This window comes from Aulostomus chinensis, chromosome 14 (genome assembly GCF_037954235.1).
Source record: "Aulostomus chinensis isolate RoL2024-O1b breed Wild chromosome 14, RoL_Achi_v1.0, whole genome shotgun sequence".
NCBI classification, from domain to species: domain Eukaryota; kingdom Metazoa; phylum Chordata; class Actinopteri; order Syngnathiformes; family Aulostomidae; genus Aulostomus; species Aulostomus chinensis.
The window spans coordinates 7,599,179-7,620,801 of record NC_141333.1 but is presented as its reverse complement, the minus strand read 5'-3'; the positions used below and the strand labels follow the sequence as shown (position 1 = coordinate 7,620,801).

The 21,623-nt window shown below is 40.7% G+C and overlaps 1 protein-coding gene across 4 annotated transcripts in view; it reads right to left on the bottom strand.

The window, feature by feature from the left end:
- The window catches only part of fcho1 (FCH and mu domain containing endocytic adaptor 1), a 48,054-nt gene that overhangs the window by 7,709 nt on the left and 18,722 nt on the right, over positions 1–21,623 (bottom strand). For 3 of the 4 annotated variants that reach the window (XM_086225473.1, XM_086225474.1, XM_086225475.1), the window contains 15 exons: positions 14,310–14,401; positions 11,333–11,407; positions 10,897–11,038; positions 10,432–10,584; positions 9,660–9,764; positions 7,887–7,985; positions 7,381–7,477; positions 7,043–7,175; positions 6,885–6,909; positions 5,413–5,473; positions 2,190–2,371; positions 1,993–2,017; positions 1,840–1,896; positions 1,001–1,052; positions 8–132 (listed from right to left, as the gene is read on the bottom strand). In XM_086225473.1, the coding sequence (XP_086081599.1) occupies positions 8–132; positions 1,001–1,052; positions 1,840–1,896; positions 1,993–2,017; positions 2,190–2,371; positions 5,413–5,473; positions 6,885–6,909; positions 7,043–7,175; positions 7,381–7,477; positions 7,887–7,985; positions 9,660–9,764; positions 10,432–10,584; positions 10,897–11,038; positions 11,333–11,407; positions 14,310–14,401 (1,423 nt within the window). The remainder of the gene's footprint in view (positions 1–7; positions 133–1,000; positions 1,053–1,839; positions 1,897–1,992; positions 2,018–2,189; positions 2,372–5,412; positions 5,474–6,884; positions 6,910–7,042; positions 7,176–7,380; positions 7,478–7,886; positions 7,986–9,659; positions 9,765–10,431; positions 10,585–10,896; positions 11,039–11,332; positions 11,408–14,309; positions 14,402–21,623) is intronic. The other variant, XM_086225477.1, reaches the window with a different exon arrangement.

The following is a 21,623-nucleotide window of genomic DNA, read 5'->3' as shown; positions in this document are numbered from 1 at the left end:
CTCTTACATTCAGGAGCACCAAAAGCACTCTGCTCTCTCAGCTGTTCCCGTCCGTCAAAGCTTTTAGACTTGAAGGCTGATTCCAGCGGAGGCCCGAACAGAGTTTCTGCCCCGGATGCTGTTGAGCTCAATCTGGTGAAGATCAGGGAGGGAAATCACGTGAGCCATGAGGGGTGAGAAAGGGAAGGACAATGACAACCGGAGTGTGAAGGTAGTAGAGGTGGAAAATGGGGTATTTGGAGGATGGAGGTTGAAATGAATGGATGGAGAGAGAACGATGCAACAGCAAATGAGACCTGCATCCTGATGAGGATCTTCTCTTCTGTGTTTAAGTGGAAAGATAAAATTTGTGTGTAGGGCCTGCTGTTCTCCTCATAATAAAGCACATTTCTTGATTTAGTTAATTTACTTAATTAATAAAGACAATCTCGTTTGCTTCAAGAACTGGAAATAATTTTTGAAAAGGTGTTTTTCATGTTCAGCAGGAAATGCCACCTTGCACAAAGCAGGATCCACAATAATTGGTGACTTTCCCAGTGTGTTGGGACATAACATGGCCAGTCTGCACAGAACACTGCCAGTTAATCAGTGTCTGATCTGGTCATCCCCACAGACCTGGTTCAGGAATGAGATGTTAAAGTAACACACACGGGACTCATGTTTGGGCATCCACATACTTTTGACTATGTGGCAGATAAATCCACCACAGTGCCCTTGCCTGGTTTCCTTATTCAAAAATTTGATTTATAAATGTATCCTGGCAGAGTCAGTGCCCTCGCTGAGCAACACAGGAAAATAATGAGAAGAGAGGAAAGTGTCAAATAAGGTGAGGAAGGCCAGAATAGCAGAGGGGTGAAAATAAATCATGGATGGCGAGTTTGGCATTAGAAGGAAATTAGGAGCTTCAAAGCACTGAAAAGGCCACTGACCAAATGTGTCTCAGCACTATGCCGGGACAGACACAAGAGGGAAGGGAGGGAAGATGTGAAGGTCACCTCACCTGCTGTGATCGGGACTGGAGGTGGACCTGCGAAGGCCCTCCTGTTCTCCGTCTGTACAGGGAGAACCGAGACACACAGTTTCAAGACTGATCAGAGGAACTGTGTCTTCATCAGAACACTGAGGGGAAGCCAGAGTAGGCTGAGATATGGCAACGCAGAGAAACATCCGCCATTACCTCCTCATTGAACAATTAACCAGTTCTCAGTAAACTCACTAAACAGAACAGCAATAAGAATCAAACCCTCCTCATTATTCTCATCGCCTCTGACCTCTCCGCTGCTGGGGAGTAGCAGCTTGCAGCCTCCCACACCATCCTAACTTACCAGCAGCTAGCCATCCTGGCAGTAATAAAATATGTTCTGGACCGTGAGCAAAGGACTTGCTGTGACTAATGGAGGTCAGCCAATGAGGAGATTGGCTGTCCAAAAGGAAGCACAAGGTCAAATGGGATGTTAGTGGGGTGACAAAGGCCAAATTCATTTCTTCGCTGATGCTTCCAGTGTGGTTAAGAGCGCATCTTTCAGATCCAACATGAAAAAAAATGAAAGTCCTGAGTCCATTCACTGTAATCTTGAGTAAATATGAATAATTAATTTGCCCTAAAGTCACTAATGTAAATATTTGAGCTATTTCTCACAAGCGTCATGTCTTCCGAACATTATGACCCTAAAATGGGATTTTTCACAAGGAAAAAAAAACATGAAGATTCTTAAAACTTAACCTTGTTCGAGACCTGTTTCCAGCTCAGGCACACACTCTCCAAATGTTACAAGGCAGGAAAATCCAAAGACAAGCTAGCTGAGCAGCGAGCTAACCAGATACACCAGGCAGACTCACCCCTGTGAGAGACACCTTCACCTTCTTCAGCTCGGCCTCCTGCAGTACTTGAATTTCCTGAAGAGGTAACACAGAATCAGCAGCTATAAAGAAACCTGGAGTACCATATTTACAAAAACACATTCAAATATTCAAAGACTTAAATGAACTTACTAGAGAGATGCCGCTTGACTGTCATCTGAAAAACAAAAGGTGGTGGAATATTTATGATTCTTATAGATGACAACTTCACCCTTCTGTATCATAAAGAGGACATTTCATTTCCTTTTTGGTAGCTTTAGCTTTCTGTCTTTTTCAGGGAAGAACTCGTGTCTTTATTATGCTGGACAACAAACAATCTGCTGCTGTACCCCTCTGTTGGGGGGCAGTGTAAGAGCCCCCACAGTTGCTTTCAGCTCCTTCTCCGTTGCTGCAGAATTGCTGCGGTTGCTACTGGCCACCGGGCGGATCTGGATGTTGAATTTCTTGGGCTCTTCATCATCAAAGTCCGAGTCACTGGAGTAGAAGTTGTTCTCCTTCTCCACAGAGCAGCGTGCAGACGAGAAGTCAAGGAGAACCCTCTCATCATACTGGGATGTTGTTTTTTGGAGTTCACAGATAGAAACAACAAACCGGGTTTCTACTATTTTTCTTGAAATCTTATTCTAGGATGCAATCTTCAATCTGGCAACCCTAAACACCTGCCATCTTTTCTGGGTGAAATGAAACTTATCATTATTACCTCAAGTTGTTCCAGCAAAGTGTTTCTGTAGAACATCATTACGTCACACTGAAGGTGAAATGGTGCCTTTTGGATATGAGCTGTCATCTACTTAATAGTCATATTTAGCTTATGAGTTTTAGATGGAGTGCCATAATGTGATGAAGCCATAATTAGCCCAAGTGAATGTTTGTACCGAATCTGAAGAAATTCGAAACTAGCGAAGGCTTTTCTTGGCAAAATGGCAAAATAAAGTAATCTGAGAAGAATCTCAGTGCATGCCACATAACCATTGTTGCGGACTCTCTCTCTCTCCCCTCGTTTCCTGTCCGTGTCTGCATGAGCAACTGTCTAATAAAAGATGAAAATACCAACCATCCTTAAAAAAACAAAAACAACAACCAACCAAACAGAATCAACATGAGCCCAGATGAAAAAATAGCAGGCTCACATTTTATTGGGCCTGCTCAGTGGTGTGTCCTGCTATTTGGAACACAATTTCCTTGCAGAGCAAAGAAATGAATTTGATTTGCAGTGTGATTAATTAAATCAGGAAAATCAAGCAGGAACACGGTTCGCAGGGCATTAAGCCATTGGGGTAGAGGTAGGAGCAAAACAAAGGTAGTAATACTGCAGAGCAAGCTGGAGGTCAGCTAGAAAAACTACTTCCTGCATCCATTTTCACCTCCAACAATAGTCACCACACCTTCCTCCTTCCTCCTCTTCAGTTTTCAGTCTGCAGCATGTGGCTGCGTTCTGTCTGGCCACGTGTTGTGTGTTTATTTGAAGTTTTAAGCCACATGACAGTCTTTGATAAATGTGTGGCATCTATTCTGAGCAGCCGGCGGGGCAGAAAGAAGCTGTCAGACAGAGAGCTACCCCTGATGAAGTATGGATCTGAGCTGAGGAGTCAGGAGTATTATGTCAGCTGGACCTTTTGTTGATGCTCGATGCTGAATGTTCCTTCTCTGTGTTTAATAAAAGAAATGCATTTAGTTCTGGGGGCAAACCAACAGGAGAGAGAGATGAAGAATTGTGAGGCTCTGCAGTTAATGAGGCCAAGAATGAATCGGTTTGTGTAAACAACTTCACCCCCAAGCTTATAATCACACTCCATTTAAAATTAATCCATCTCAGTTGGGGTCTTTGAGTCTGTTCAATGGCACGAGGTCTAATTTGGTTCAAACCTCCCCTGTTATGTGAAAGAGGCTTTAATCTACTAGACATATTTAGGAATCGGTGTTTCGACTGAATAGATACGATGCCTCGAACACAGACCTTCTACTTTTATGGATGTTTACCTTTATATAGCACCGATTAGATCACGTTTAATTTCAGTTAAGAAATCAGTTACTCAGGAGGCCATTAACCAGGTCCAGATGTCTGTCTGTATTTTAAGTAAAATTCAAGCACTGTAAAAGTATCTAAACTAAAAATGTCATCGCTTAATTAACACATCTAAGTTGTGACTATAATTGCAATCAATATATATTGTGGGTTTATTTTCTCAGATGCTAATAACTCTGGTAAGAAAGTTATGATGTGCTTTTTCTAGAGTTTCATGGTCAGAGCGAGTACCCAACGCAGTAAAAACAACTGAAGATGAATAAATCTACAGAAAATAAAAATGCACGTAGTGCCATATGCAGACAGGTGCAAAGGGGAAAACTTCAAACATGTGGAAAGACATTTGACCCGCAAATGCTTCTATACAAGGCACCAGAGGCTTGAGGAGTGTGAAAACAATCTGATACATGTGCTATGTTGCTTTCACAGTCATATCTAATCTCTGACTGGTGCTCTTCACCACCACCACCATCAAAACACCAATAGGAGGAATATTTTGGAAGCCTGATATCAAATCAACATCAGCATACCAGAGACATCAATGAATCCATGCCAAATGGAAGCAAAGTCATCCAGGAGGCTTGCTCACATTCACACTGCCCTTCAAATATTTTCCTGTTTACCTAAATTAAATTTTCAACACCCATTTTCAATCTATTGTCCAGAGACATTTAAGAGAGCCTTTCCTGTCTTGTAATCTCAGAGTCATTGGTCAGAGTTCACAGGACTGGGTGGATGTGTTCGTTCAGCCAGCAAACACCCTGCTGCACCGTCTGGAAATATACGCGAGACGTTATTCATTCTATTGGAATTCACCTCCATTTTTACAATCTCACTGCCACTGTAGAATGACTTCTGTAGACAATTAACAGCTTGTGATTAATTAATCGCATCAGAAACATGACATCAGGTCAGATGGGTTCAAATGCGGGGAAATTGAGTTTGCAGGGAGATGTGACTGTAGCTTCAGACGCTTCACGCCAGTTTGTCCTTTAGAATGCCTCCCATTTGGTTTTACAGCTACTATGAGCCTGACTCAGACTTGCTTTCATTAAACTGATGTTCTGTTTCCTATATTTGTTCTCATCTGATAAACTAGTCACTGAGAAAGCAGTCAACCAATCCAGATTTGCCTTTTCATAGTATTAAATAATAGGATGTGTAAGGCTTTTCAGGGGCAGTTTCAAGGTACCTAAACCACAAGATATTCCAGACTTATAAAGCCTTTAAAATGTACTTTAGTCAAAATGACATTCAGTAAATTAGCTCCAATAGTGAGGACATTTTCTTTCAGGAAAATGCACCCGACTAACCCGTTATGCTAGTTTTTCCGTTACTGTGTCACCATCTGTGTTTGCACTTACAGTGTACATTGCACTTGTATGCACATCATGGAGCATTAAAATTCCTGTTGGCAGCAATTTAAATCCCCCCAAAAATGAAACAGAAATGAGTATAAATACAAATCTAATATCGCTGCATGATGTATATCCATATACATTTTCCAAGTGAGTAGTAAAGGATATCATTCTGGGTGCTGTCAGCTCGGATGACGAATCCCTCATCGTCAACCTCAAGGGGTGAATTCTATATGAATGGGAACACACACACACACACACACACAAGTTCACGCACACACACACAGTGAGAGAGAGGCAGACAACAGCTGGGTCAGCAAGACGGAGACAAATGGCTCTTCAGCCAGATATCTGACACAGAAGTGCTTTGTCATCCAGTGTAACTCGGCGCTGCAGCCTCCATGTACTGAACGTGTTCAGTTGGAGAGTTTGTGAATAAATGGATCCTAAAGACTCTCTAGTGCTATTAGTAGTAGTAGTAGCTACTACAATTGCTATTACCTGGAGCTCAAAGGAAGATGTGGGAGAAAGCTACAAGGGTGTTTTCAATATGTGATTTAAAGCACTTCATCATATCATCTGTGATTTACTTACATAATCATCTGAACAAGATGTTTACCACTACTGACCAGCGTAGTTTTTACATCATCATGTGATCCTACTAGAAAAGCACAAGTGGAACTGTGGTAATGATTCCCTGAAATTAGACAAATGTAGATTTAATGCAGCGTAAATTTACTTTTTAATAAACGCCGACTGATTTCAAGGGGAATTTTGGGGGGAATTCTCATTAAAAAAGGCCCCTGAACTCTTGAAAAATCTGAATGAAATTAAAAACTGATGCAAGAATCTACCTTGCTGTCAAAAGCTCAACTGCATTGTTCCAGCCAAAATCTCTGACAGCCATAACACACCATTTTTATTGCATCTATTTTAATCAACAGTGTCGGTGACGTGTTTCTTTCGGGGCTTGTTTTGAAGCTCTTTTGAGTCCAAGTACACTCAGTGGTCTCCTAAAACGCCCAGATATACACAGATACTGTACACTGGAGTGACATATTGCATTTAGTAAATTGCAATTACAGACACTTTGTGGTTAATCTTAAAGGTCCGACTCGACAGATGTAGTAGTAGTGTAGTAGGTCTTCACTTTCTGTTCATTCAGCTACTCTCTGTTTGTTCTCTCCTCTTCCACATCAGTCTGTTACACCAAGTATTTCTGGCAGTGTCCAAAGCCCTTTCACACACATACACACTCTCCTTCACCACTTTCACACTAGCAGACACACACGTAAACATGCACGTACTCCAATGCAGTTACGCACTTCCACTCTGACTGCTAGACTGTCACAGAAGCCTCTTCTCAGAAGTACCAGAATAACCAGGAAACCCCACACCGCCAGTCACGTCATTATCACACACTCATGATTCCCCGGTCACCATCTCTCCACACATAACACACACATACATACACATGATTCCTGCCATGCTCAACCCTGGCAACAATATTCAAACACTTCTCATAGTTTAGACCTTCTCTAAAGCACTGTCATGGACCAGTTGGGCTGCAATTTCAGGAGTCCGACAGGACTGACAATTGTTGGTTTTAGAGCTGCAATACTGACAAATCATGCACTCACCGGTGCCTCCGTCACAGCTGAATCCCTGCAAAACATAAAACACATGAAGGAGTTGTTTTACTTTACTTTTAGTCAGTAATAAAGTTAATGTTATTGAAGCGAGAAGCAAAGATTAAAAACGAATAGCAAAAAAAATCAGTCTGTGTGTGTGTACTCACGTAGAGTCTGGCTCTTTGTCCCTCTTTCCAAGACCAGGAATCCTGAAGGCTTTTGCACGACTCCTCTTCCCACCTTCAGGTGCCAAAGCTGTCATATATTCCTCAAAACTAGCCAGAGCTGCAACACACACACCTATATTTTGTCACTACACAAACACACACACACACACACACACACACACACACACACACCTATACTTTGTCAGTATGAATTACAACACCTCCACGATACTGTTTTCAGTGTGGGTGTTATTTGTCTCATTAGTTGAGCTGCTGAAGTGTACTCATCCTTGCTCTCATAGTGGAAACCAAACTACATCCAGGTGGGCTCACTGTACCTGGCCTGTCTTTGCCTGTGCCCTTCAGCTCTGCAAATTTCTGGATGAGGTTATCGATGCCGATGTTTTCCACATTTTGTTTGAATTCCTCGTGGACCTGCAGCACAGCACATCACAATGATCTACAGATTCCTTACAAAATATCAGCGAGGAAATGATCTTTTGAACTCCAGCTCCACGCAATCACTTGTTTATTTTAATCAGTGTTTCACCAAAAGGATTAGGTGACATGTTTGTCTTTCAATTAAACAAACCTAAAATAATTGTTTTCATCAGTGGTGTATTATTGGGTGAAATTATGGTACCACACATGACAGATAAATGAGCTTTAGTATTTAGACCTTGAACAGTGAAGGTATGATTATATATATATATATATATATATTTATATATATATATTTTTTTTTTTTCTTTTAATAATAGATTCATGAATAATTGAAAGAGAAAGAACAATAGAAGGTAAAATATTCTGACGGGAGAAGCATTTAGTTTGAGCTCAGACGTACCTGTCCAACTTGAACATGGGTGTCCTCTATAGAGTGGGAATAGCCTTTGATGAGCTGTTTCATCTGCCGCAGGTGGGCCTCTTCAATTTCCTGAAACTTCTGCACCCAAGAACATACAACACACAAAACATGGTGACTGACACACCCCCTGTGCTTATCAGATGATCAACCCCTTCTAAAAAAACGTGACATAACATCAAAACATCTGTAAAACAAAGCTGCTCCTTTATATTTTGCTGCAGAAACCAGAGAGAAGTTCTTTCAAGTTGTATAACAATTAGAAATGACAAATAGGATTCTTTTTGTATGTCTTCTTTATTTCTAATTAGCTAAATGTGTTGTTAAGGCTGACGATATTTGGCATAGCATTGCTGAAATGAAGTTTTAGGTCCTATAATTTTTGGACAAAGGAGATTTTTGTGTTTGTTTTTCTCGAGGCTTGTGTTTTTATTTGTTGTTGCTCATTTTGTTTTCTGGTTTGTTGCAGATGTCAGAGTGCTCTAGTCACTCCATAAAAATGATTTAGCTGGCTACCTGTGCATTAGGGTGCCATCGGTTTTATGGGGATTCAGAGAAGTGACCAGCTTCGAATAAAAGAAATGAAATATATGTCTCCCCATAAAATCAGTGAAGGGACACCACCCCTAAAACGGAGGATTGAGGAGCTGCTCAGTCAGAAGAGACACCAGGTCTATCAACGAGTTATTTTAGCAGATTTTTGGGCTCATTTAAATTGCATGCAAACCTGATTTGTTTCTCAAATCATTCTGGACAAAATCTGACTCAAATCAGATTTCAAAACAGGTCTAAATGTGGTTCGGGGTTTTGCTAACATCAGATTTCATGAGGTTTTGGCTGTTCGGAGTGTTTAAAATAAATCTGGATGTGCCAAAAATCTAACACGGGCTGGTATTTGGGAAAAAAAGCCTTCGTTTGATGCTCATTTGTTGTTGTCTGGCTCAGGCTCCTTGTGTTGGTGTAGCGTTTGTTAGATGAGTGAGCTGAGTTTTGCTTTGCTTTTCTGCTTTTAACTGAAAGTCTGCAATAGAAGGTATTAACCATCATAATAAGGAACATAAAACATTCTCTGCTCTTTTTGAAGCTACTGTCAGCTCTCAGAGGAGCGTTTCATTCCCAGCTGCCTTGTGCAGTGCTCCAGGTTGTACTGTAAACTCTAACATCTGGATAAGTCCGAATGGAAATCTCCTCCTCACTGGAACATCTCTTACTGTGAGATTTCTTCTGAGGTTTTATGTATGATATAAATTGATCCAAATGTCTGATTTATTGATCTCTTCCTTTCTTATGAAACCTTTGGATTTGTTTTTCTTCCAGGTATTGCAGACCCCTGTATAATGATGACCAGACCTTCCGCCTCTGAGGGATTTGAGGAGATAATTGGTTACAAGGATTCCAGGGATCGTTTTTAATGTAAAATACAAATGCACTCACTGGGGGTTGTTGAATATTTCCATGGAAACAGCAGCAGTAACCATGGAAGCATGGAGGCAGTGATTAAGGTAATGAGCAGGGTGCAGGATGTATGAGTGGGTGGGTGTTTAGTACTCAGGGGGTATGGTTTCCATTTTTGGGGATGGCGTGATGTCAAATAATAACCAATAGTCAAAGATTGTCAGTGGTTACAGAGCGCATGTGTCAGGGAGGTAAGGAAGATGAAGCCCAAGAGAGGGAGAAATAAATAAAACACTAGATGAGAAAGTGGAGGAGACAGATGGGGAAGTAGTCCTGGTACTAGCTGGAGTCGGAGCTGACCTGGGCCGATTCGCTCATCTTCTGTTCAAACTCTCCTCCCACACGATTGTACTTCTCAATGCACAACGCAAACGACTCGGCTGCTTTCTTAGACTTCAGCTCCGCCTAGTGAGAAAGACAAGGAAAATAAATGGCCTTTAAACAACTACTCTGCAAACCTGACATAAGAATTAAATGGGCTGCCCCATAACTACAACTACAACTCCGTCCTTGCACCTTGAAAACGGAGTGAGAGATTTATTCACAGACTGAATGAAGGGATGAACATTGAGAAAATGTTGCTCACTATGATTTCAAAATCCAGGCAAATGATCATCACATAATATAAAATAATAATAACATGTCATGTATAATGATATAGGAAAAAGAGCCAAAGGCCCTTACCTGTTGATTGGTTGTCAGCAGCCACCCTACTAAGTTCTACAGCTTGTATTTCTAATTCTACTCTTTCCATCAGAGCTCATACGTGACCTTGAGACCATCATGACCACAACTGAGTGTTGGAACATGAATCAACTGGTAAATTGAGAGTTGACATACAAAGGAAGTTAGCCTTCCCTTGTTTTGCTATATGTCTGCACACCCAAAGTTTCAGTCACTATGCTGCCCCCTGTTGGTTTGGAGTGTAAAATATGAAGCTCGTTCAGATTACAACAAATTGTAGTTTTAAAGGAGTGCCCTTCTTGTTTGTTAAGTGTGTTTGTAAATGTTCTTTTCCTCTCTATTGGTGTGGTATGAAAAAATCTTGAAAACAGAAAAAATAGGAGGTAACCTTTTCTACTTCTTTCTGTGGTGCTCCCTCCTTCTTGAGCCGGTCCAGTTCCAGACACTTGGCGTGGTAGCCCTCTTTGGACTTCTGAAGGTGACCACTCTGAACCTGTAGAGCCTGAACCACCTCTACTGTCCCCACCATCTCCTCCTTTGTCTAGGTATAGGGAAAGAGCGCACACACACACACACACACACACACACACACACACACACACACACACACACACACACACACACACACACACACACACACACACAGATCATCATTGTACTTTTTAGGGGCATATGAAACAGTTACCATTAAGGCAGACGCAGTTAACTGTGACATCAATTTGATTACTTTGAAAAATGCTAAATGGGTAAAGCAAGTCAAAGTTTACGAATCACACACAGACACAGACACAGACACAGACACATCAGGCTTTCATTTTTGTCAAAGTATCAACAAAGTATGACAGCTATTTACCTTGCGATGAATTTTGACCTGCTCATCTCCATACTTGTTGATGTCTCGGATGAGATCGTTCATCTTTCTCATGAGCTCAAGATGGCAAAGGGCCAGTTTGTCTGAGGATACCCTGAACACATCCCACATGGGAGCAAATGTCCTAGGAAATGCAAACATAAGCAGGAAAATATAAATAAGTGTGCTTGATGGAAACACTTTACCACTTACTTTATCGCCTAATGGCCATTAGACTTTCTATAATGGAGCTGACTTTCTACAAATAAGCCAGTGCCTCTCATCCATTATTCAGATCTCTTAACCTCCTTCATCAGTAAAAATGACAGCTAATTGTCTTCCCAGACTATCATTGTTGTTGATTATTAGATCATTACAAAAACATATTACTGATGCCAAACTGCATGCCAGTTTCCCAGGGAACAGGGTGCTCACTCACCCGTGTGGACTTCCATTGCTGGCAATTTTAGCCAGTTTGCCCATCGATTTGGAGTAAGTCTCCTCAATGGCAGCTCTGGAAAACAAACATTTAAATATCAGTAGAATAAGTAGACAGACAGTGAGATTAATGTAAGGCATAGATGTCTGAATGTAACAGACTCAATACACTGCATGTATTGTGTGTCCGTTGTTTTCTGCAGGAGGCCAGTTGATGTCCATCTCTCTCGTTTCTTTAAGCTATGAGTAAGATGACAGGAACTTTATGACTTGTTTAACAAGTGCATCAATCTCAACAGCTCTTAATACTGTTGAATATGATGTAGTCACAGAGCATTTCCTCGCTATAATATCTCTTTTGCTCCCCATCTAGATTCATTTTTATCAGAGTTGGGTAAATGTCCCAATAAGCCACATTTAAATGATAAATGGACTAGTTTCACAAGGCTGCACATAAAACTTTAATAACCATCTGTAGACCCTGAAGAGAAAGAGAGAAGGAGCATCGATCCAAATATCCTGAGGGAGAAACCTGCTCCCGACGACTGAGTCACGTACTATTGATCAGTATTGATGCTTAAGTTGTGTGTTTGTGTTTTCAACTGATATCGCATCGATATTTTCTCTCTACATTCTGTTCTATCTTGTATAAATTTGTTCTGTTTAGTATTTTTTTTATTTTTAATCACATATTTTTCTAAATTAATTCGGTCATTTAATAATTACATCGAAACACAAAGAAGAATAAAAGCCCAGTACAAGCTCCATTTCATGATTAATAATAATAATAATAATAATAATTATTATTATTATTATACCTCCTCTACCAATAAAAGTCACACATCTAATTTATCAAATAAAATTTGGTTCAGTTTGTCATGAGTTCACACTTTTTGTCCTTTGGCCCAGATGAGAAAAACCTCCCTGCACTTAGTGAAGAATTCAGATCCTTTAATTATGTAAAAGTCATGGCCCGTCAAATTGGATATAATCAAATCATTACAGTGAAATTTGCAGCCAATCTGAACAGGCTTATTTCGACACCCGAAGTCCAAAGGTGGCAGCATACGAGCAGACAGTTTGGGTGTCAACCCCTTTTGTAAAAATCAAAAACCATCACCTTGAGCCTGAGCTGAGGGTGAAACTTACACTCAAACACTCAGCTACAGTCACACATTCTGGTTAGTGACTGAAAGAATGACATCGCCGTCGCTGACATTAGCTTCTTCTGCAGGTTTGGAGGGCGGCTTCCTCGCAACGCTACATCACGTAAGCTGCCAGGAAGTGGGTTTCAGAGAGAGTTAACTCCACGAGTAGAGTCACAGTCGAGCCGTGGCCTCTCGTGGTCCACTGTCTCACTGTCGCCTCTCGTCTCGAGGAGCAAAGGGACTAGGCAAGACACATTAGACTAAAACAACCTTCTTACAGATGTTACCTTTCAGAGTTGTTACAGCACATGGTGTGTTTAATATGCCCTCTAATATTAGGGTGACCTTTCAGGGAATTGGAGACAGAGGCACAAGGAGCAAATTTATCAACACAATTTCCTTTATCTCGTCCTGAGGGATCCCACACTATTTCATTTCCTGACTGCTGGTTTGTTGTCTGCTGTTGTCCGAGCAGATAAGTGAATTTCCTCCTGTGAGGAATGTGCTCAGGCCCTCTGAATCAATGTCAGGATTGTACCCCTGGCCTGACCATGTACTCTGTGTGTTTACCACCAGCTGTGAGACAGGACCTGAGGGAAGCCCATTACTACCCTCAATGAACTCACAGATAATCTCTAATTAAGAGTATTTAGTGTAACTAACTATCCACTTAAAGACATTTAAGTAGGCCATATACCTGCCCTCTAACCTCCTGAATGCTCACACAGCAGACAAAAAAGGCTGCTTTCTAGGCTGCAGCTGCAAAACTGTAATTTGGTACAACATGTACGATCAGCACACTACAGATAATTTATGAGGAATTTACACAATAAAATCTCTCAGGAAAGTTTAAAGCGACTGAAAACAATACAGGGAATTCAATGAAATGAAGGCATTATTATTTAATCAATGTCAATGAGTATAATACTAGGGAAGATAGTATGCAATAAAAAATTCAGTTGTGATGTGTATTGTACCCTCCCTTCAATGTTGTGGGTTTTCCTTTATATATATATATATAGAGAGAGAGAGAGAGAGAGAATAGAAACTAGACATAGAATAGAATAGAATAAAAAATATATATATATACATTGTGTATATATATTTTTTTTTTTTTCAGTTTCTATTCTATGTTATATCTGACATTAATAGTGGAATGAAGCTAAAACACGTTAATGCTGTAGATTATTGACCAAACAACCAAACAAATCTGGCAATATTTGAGGGGTGATAAACCCACTAAATCTTGCAATTTTTAACCTTGAGGCCAAGAAAAAGACCCCTGGCATGCACCTCTTTAAATACCAAGTATCTTTGAAGGGCACAATATATACCGATTGAACATGTGAAGAAAGCCAAAGTTTGACTGGTAGGTCTTGCTTACACATTACTGTTATACTATGAGTGCAGAATTACTGTTTGATGAAGTGAGATGATGACAATGACAAAAGGAATACCTCTGTATTGCCGGAAGCTCAACCCACCTATTCAGGTTGTATGTGAGTGTTTCAGAAACAGTGCACTTCAACAGTAATAGCGAAGTAAGGACAGGGGGCAGAGGTCAGAGCATAGAGAGATGAATGAAGCTGTTCAACAAAGACAGACTTGTGTTTGCTCCACGATCTGCAGACAAAAGAGCTTTGCAGCAGCATAAATCATGAACACACGTAACCAGCTCACCTCCCGTAAGTGAGCATTTCACCCAACGCTGGCCGTGCCTCATCTTTCCCTCCAACTACATGAGAATGTAGAGATTTTGAATTTTGCACCCCGGTCTCATCACTTGCGCCACCTCCCACATAGATATTCTCAAATACACATAAATCTTACCTCTCGCGGACAAACTCGGCTAGTTCCTTGGTTGCCAGCTGGCCATGCTTCATGTTGTGGTAGAGCACGTCAAAGCCGGCATTCTTCTCCCCCTGCCGAAGTACAAAAAAAACACACACACACACACACTGTCAGTTAACACCTAAATGCGAAACAGCAAAGCAACATGATGAAATTATAGAGATGTCAGGGTGGCGCTTCAGTATACTGATATCACATTGTTTGCCTTTCAGTCTCGTCAGGTTTTGCCACTGATATTCCCTCCAACAGGCACCAGCAGCTCTGCTAAAGGGTGTATCCTTAACATTCCATCACTCATATGGGAATGCCCGTTTGAGTTTATCAAAATAAAAATGATCAAAATCTCTGATCCCAACTGAGTTTTATCAGAGTCATTTACAGGGCAGTATAGTCAGTGTGTTATTCAAGGACACTGGCACATGTGACTCTGAATATGATTGTTCTGGTTGAAACTCAAATTCACAAATGCACAAGTTTACTTATGTACAACTTCAAAAAAACTCCCAATTGCAGTTTTCCCTAGTGGAAGTTATATCAAACCATCCATCTTCTTCCACTTATCCTGTTGGGGGGGGGGGGGGGGAGCACTGAAGGCACAGGGAGAACATGCAGACTCCACACAGAAAGACCGCATGCTCAAGCCGGGGCTCAAACCCAGGACCTTCTTGCTGTGAGGCGACAGTGCTAACCACTGCACCACTGTGGAAGTTATATCATTGTTTGTTTTTATTAATAACAGAGACTTCTAAACTCCTTTACTTTTATTGTCAAGAGAACAAATGGCACCAAATCAAAGAATTTAGATGTAATTAACAAAGAAAAACAAATACAAGATCCATCCATCCATTTTCCATCCATTATTAAAGTACAAAAATCTGAGCACAAACCACAGAGGTTACATCATCCTAGGTCACACACCACACAAAGGCTCCTTGTGTTTGTCTTTTATATTCCAGGATGTCTGCTTTATTCAGACTGTGAAATATCTTCCCCAACAATCTCAAGGAGATGGAATGTAAAACATTTAGACAACATGAAGTTCTCCTGTTATGCATCTCATAATTTTGTGCAGTCCCCCACCTTCCATGTTTTATGTCTATGTTGTTTTATATTCTCCATCGGTTTACATGACTTATTATTTCAATCCTCATTTATTGTTTCATTTTAATCATTGGAAGAATTTTATTCCAAGCAAATCTCAGGTAAAAACACAATAGTTTGCGGCATAAACAGTGTGTAAAAGTAGGATCATGTTATTTATATACTAGTTAGAACAGACTTGCATATAGTAAATCAGTGAATCTGTCTTGAGAATCCACAAACTTACTCTAATTTGTTGAATCAATGAAGCCAACAAAATCACTCTTAGATCATCATATTAATTCTGCAGCAACATCCTCACCAACTCATACTGTATTTTTCTTATCTAATTATCAAAGCATTTGTGTTTCTTGTTGTTATGGTTCAGACAAACCTTGCCATGACATCTGGGAGAAAAAACTCAACGGATGAATTCTGCTGATATTTTGTTGGGAGGTAACTTCTGCCCTTACTTGGGCTCTGAACTGTTCTGAACATATTTCACAGCAAGTTGTTCGTTTTTCAAGCACAACATCTCGAGACCAGCTGAATAACATAAGAGAGACCCACAAAGCTTATTTGGTGTTGAGGGAAGAGCAGCTTGAACACACACTACAACCTCACACCCATCATAAGTGCACACACCTCCAGCTGGCTTAACTTAAACCTACATAATCCTGATAAGTGCATGACTGCGGCAGTGTTACTCCAAAATGTCTGGGTTGTTTCTTCAGCCGCATTTTTTTGTAGACAGACAAGCCGGCCGTCTGTTCAGACAGAGAGACACACAGCTGCTTCTCAGGACCTAAAAATACCCAGCCGGAGGAGAACAGACCAATTCCCAGGTACCAGGGGAATGACTGGAATGGCAAGGAAGGGTCAACCAAACACACACACACACACACACACACACACACAACGCATGCAAAGCAGAGAAAGACGTGACAACTGAGTGCTCAGCTCCCGGTGGTCAGGGGGAGGACAGACATTGTTGCTTTGGGAGGCCTCTGTAGCAGCCAGGAGCAGGCGCCTGCGACAGGTTGATGACGTGTCAGCTCATCCGTGAAAGACCAGAAAACAAGTGGCGAGCTCAGCCGGTGAGGCATGACTGAAGGTGTCATCTCAACCCTAACAAGTCTAACATAAGACTATTGAAATAAACAACACCAAAGGGAACTATTTCCTCCTAAAACATGGTTAGCTGTGTAATCAGTCTCATCATGGATTGTATGTTAATTTTTGTTATTGCTTTAACAACAATATCCGTAATAAACTCAAGACAAAACTGGCTGCCCTTGCATGAACATTATTTCATTTCAATCAGACAGAACTAAGAATTCTAATCAGGCTGAATGAAGCAGAGTCAGTTTTTTTTGTATTCTGCTCAAGTTCAACGTCATCAACACCATTTTATGGAAAAGAATATACTTTAGTGCATTTACACAGCAGTTGAGTGCCTGTAAGAACTAGCTGAAAGGCTTTCTAATGATCAATGGCAGGGGTCTGCTCTTTTCAAAACGCACACCATTACTCTGGAAAGGTTTTGTCCCTTTCTTGCAACTAGCAGGCACTTTTGTTGAAACCTTACCCTCGTCATGGAAAGGTGAGCAGCCAGTCAAGAAACACACCCACACCCACGTACGCGCACCCACACACACACACACACACACACACACACACACACACACACACACACACACGCACACACACACACACGCGCGCACACGCACGCGTGCGCGCACGCGCACCCTCCCCAGCTTGATACAGCACCTGTCCACCGCTACTGGCAGTCTGGACTGTCGGCTGTATGCAAATACAGTCTGTCAGCCATTGTCGACTATTACATCGCTCAAAAGGTTTTTCAGGTCTGGCGACGATAACAATCAGTAAGGAGCCTTGAATATTTGAAGACGTGATTATGAGAACTCCTTGCAGTGACCAAGTACAAAGTTATAAATGCAGAATTAAAAACACTTCGCATAATAATATTTTTTTTAGTGCTGATGTGCTCTACTGCTCTATCATTTCCTCCTGTCGTAGCTTAACTGCTCACAAAGACACCAGAATCATAATTTAACATGAAGTATAACTACTACAATGCACGAGACTACTGGGGAGTTGGGTTATGCTTCTGTTGAATTTTCAAACTTTGTACCATCTTTTAGGACTTTATACACTGGTTGCATCTTGGACTTTGACTTGAAAGACTTTTAAAGTTGAGAAAATACTTATGAAGACTTTCCTTAATTTTGGGATTTAATGACAGCTACTATCTTGAAAAATTAAGAACAGTTTAAAATAGTTGTCTTTCAGCTAAAATATTTGACGGATAGAGGTCACCCATCATGATTTGGATCACGAGAGCAGGACTTTCAAATCTGCTAATAAACTTGTAAAATAACTACACTAGAGTGTTTGTGCACGGACTCTTGAAACGGATAGATGTTGAGTCATAAACTTCTAGAACATCAAATAAAAGCTGCAAGCCCACTAACAAAAAGTGTCTTCAACAAGTGCCATAATGTATTCCTCCAGTCTGCGGTGAATGAAAATCCTTCACGTCTGATATATGCACCCCCCCGCCTCTTGCTGATCTCTTTTTCATCAATTAAGTTGACCGTTGTGGTTACGCACGATGGAGCCCATTACCATGACAATGAGGGGATGATGGGAGAGAAGAGACAAATAGACTTGGGGGGGGGGGGGGTGTATAAGAAGATGAGAATTCTATATGGGGCAACACAGTCAAAACTTTCTCATGAAGACATATTGTGACATGTGATCTGCTCAAATGTCTTAAGGGGGATGGTAAGTAGCAGGGAAATAATAACCCAACAACTCAAAAGGCGAAACTCTGCAGTGTGAGAGGCTTTCGAGGCCTGAATTAGGCCTCTCATCCAGCTAAAGCTGATGCCATTCGGAAAGTTACACCCTTCTCAATAAAAACAACAATATACTATTGACTTTGCTTTCTAACGTGCTTTAAATCAGAACCAGCCAAGTCCCTATGAAAACAATTAGCAGGGGTCAACTTGGGTCAGTCTTATGACCAAATTACTTCAGCAGTATCAATCTGTATACGTGCTAAATGTGGGTGTACCTGTGTCCGCTATTGAGCCAATTGGCTGAGGTTCACTGGGTAGAGATGCTGATCGACAGATGGCTCATCCGATCACCTGCAGAGTACTTCTGCTGTTTTCCAAACAGCATATATGGAGGACAAACCCAGATGGTTCTGTGTAGCAAAACTAGGGTTGTCTGGTAAGCTAAGGCTTCGATTTGTTCTCAGGAGTGCACAGCTGCTGACATGAACAGCAGCAATAATGTACATCAGATTAATTTAAGACTAAAAACTTGTTTTGCCCACATGAAGAAATTTGTTTTGGCAATGAAAGCAATTGTGCCCGCAAGCTTATTTCCCTACCACATCCTTACATTTATGCTGAAGCTGAAAAATTAAGAGTAAAGCACAGAACTATATCTTCTCATTCTATGCCTCAGCCAGCGAGCATATTTTTCTCCCTTGATCCTTGTTTTCAGTTAAATGTGTGTGTATGTGTGCTGCTCTCACCTAATTCTAATTAAGAGAGAGGAGTTTATATGGAACTAATTACAGAGCGTGAAAAACTGGGTTGAACTAAACTCTGTGCCACAGGGCTTGTTTAAAAGCTGCTTAACCACAGCAAATAAAAGATCTTCCTCTCTGTGTCGGTTTTAATTGTCTAAGTAGTTCTGACAACCAAAAAAAGAACAGACTAAGAGATCGTGAGGCGACGAGGGATCCATGTTAAATAGAGCAGCATCAATACAATTTTCTCTGCCAATTCAGATTTTTTTTTTTGGACCTGCCTATTTTGATTTAATTTCATTCCAACAAATATAGCCTGACTGAAAGTATATACAAATAACTCTTGTCACCTTTCTTACATGAAAAAGGTTAAATATTTTCCAACTCACTAAACTGAACCCTGTAATGAAATAAATCCATATGAAAAAGAGCTGCTGTATATCCAACCTTATCTAACATGCTGGACTTTCACAAGAGGAAATCAGAGCAGCAGATCAATATAACACAAGTGATGTCTTTCATCTATCTCTGCCACTTTGGCTTTGTCCACTCCCTCGAATTGGACATGTTCAGGGTGTAGGGTGAGGGCATATGTCTGATTAAATTGTTGTTCTTCACTAATAAATGTTCAAAAAAAAATTGTTGTTCTTCAATCACAGTGAAAAATATCCTGGCTGAAGACGTGTGCGGCTGCAGCACAACAGCCTGTGTTGTTCCCTTAAACTGGCACAGTCTCCAGCTGATTGATCAGAGCACGTCTATTGTTACAATTTTATTCAAAAGCTGCTTCCTCATTCAACACAAGGAACACAATTTAGGGTTTTGCTCATTCAAACAAGGTATGTCTCAATAAGCACTGAATAGGCTAGTGAAGTAAAAAGTACAATATTTCCCTCTCCAAAGTTATATTCCGCCATTATCTGAGGCATTAAAAAGCCATGCAGATACTGGAAAAGGGCAAATATAGTGCAAAAGGGAAAGCACAAGAAAGGAAATTAAAAAAAAAAATCTTTATGGACTCGGTTGGGGCTTTCTGGAATAGCAGAACGTCATTAATCAACAAGATGCAGGGTTCTTCAACATCCTTGGAGGAAAAAAAAAAAACCAAGATATTGGAGAAACGCTCTAAAACCTGTTTTTTGATTGGATTTTGAAGCAGTGCATGTGAGAACACCAGCAGACTATGATGGCCTTTAATTTAACCAATACCATTATTTAAAAGAACGTGAATTACTCACGTAAATAAAAAAAATTAAAATGTACTGCTATTGCAGACGACTTAAGACAGTGTGATCTCAACATTACACCAAATAGTTAATCCATCCTTCTGGTTTTTGTTTTTGTTTTTTTCTTCACCTTACAATTACAACCTACAATGCAGGCAACCATTAAGTAACGGTGCTGCTCACCTGATAGGCTCAGGCTTTCCATAACACTGCTACACTTGCTGGCAATGTCTGCAGCAGTGCTCTTAGGTCTGGCCATCGATCAAATCTGCCTTTAGAGACTGTCAGAAGGGATTTGATGTCTGAGGACAATCCTGCACTGTTATATGAAACTTCCACTTGTATTAAACTACAATGTAAAGTGGAAGGGACAAAGAAGGCAATCAGTAAGCGTCAGCAGGTGATAAACATGTTAGGACAACAATGGTCTAAACATGTAGCTGGAGTTCGAAGCTCACAGTCTCGTGTTTTCAGTCACCTGCTGTCATTTGCATGTAGTAAACTATGCGATTGTTGAAACATGCTGTTAATGATACAGTGAATTTATGTCTCATAACATTACAACTGCATACATATATAAAAAAAAACACTTAAAAACATGCTTTCTATGTTTTCTGCTGCTGGTTTACCTGTATTTTGTTCATAGGTGTTAAGTGTAATATGAAGATTTAACTGTATGTTGGGGTCATTCTACAGTTGTCTCAAGTCAATTACATTTAAAGTGTGAAATGTTAAAAATAGACTAAACATAATCTAGCTTCTTGTGCAACACGATGATACAGGCAGCTTTCACTCCTGTGTCTCACTGCATCACCGACCCATCCAGCCAGCTGGATGACCAGGGTGACAGTGAGGCCCTGAGTTTAGCTGACTCTCAGGAACTGGTTCTGCTTACAGGACAGTTTGAACAGAATGAGGCGTCCCACAGCAGAGGTGTGTCAATAACATCATCAATAGCAGGTAACAGCCTGTCGTCACAGATGGCTCCACACTAATCTGTGCTACAGTAGTAAAATCTGCTGTGTAGCTCAGAAAAAGAGAGAATTCATTTCCACAATCCTAACATGTTTTATTTGTCTAAATAGTACTGAAGCGACAGGGAGGAAACATGACTTCAAGGAATAACATATCCAAGCTTTACTGATTTCACAGCTATTTCATCCTGAGACTGTCGCTATACGCTCCACTTTCCTCTTCACACTCAACATGGACACAAACATAGTCACTTATATTGACGCGTGTTGGCTTGGCTCATATTCTGGTTTGGCACAGAACAGATCCGTAAGAATGACTGAGAAAGCATAAGGGCAAGAAATAAGGAGGAAGAAGGGAAAAAAGTTCCCCATTGGAATTTAAGTTCCAACCGTACAGCTAACATTGCTGATTATACATGTCAGAAATACGCATTACATCATAAAC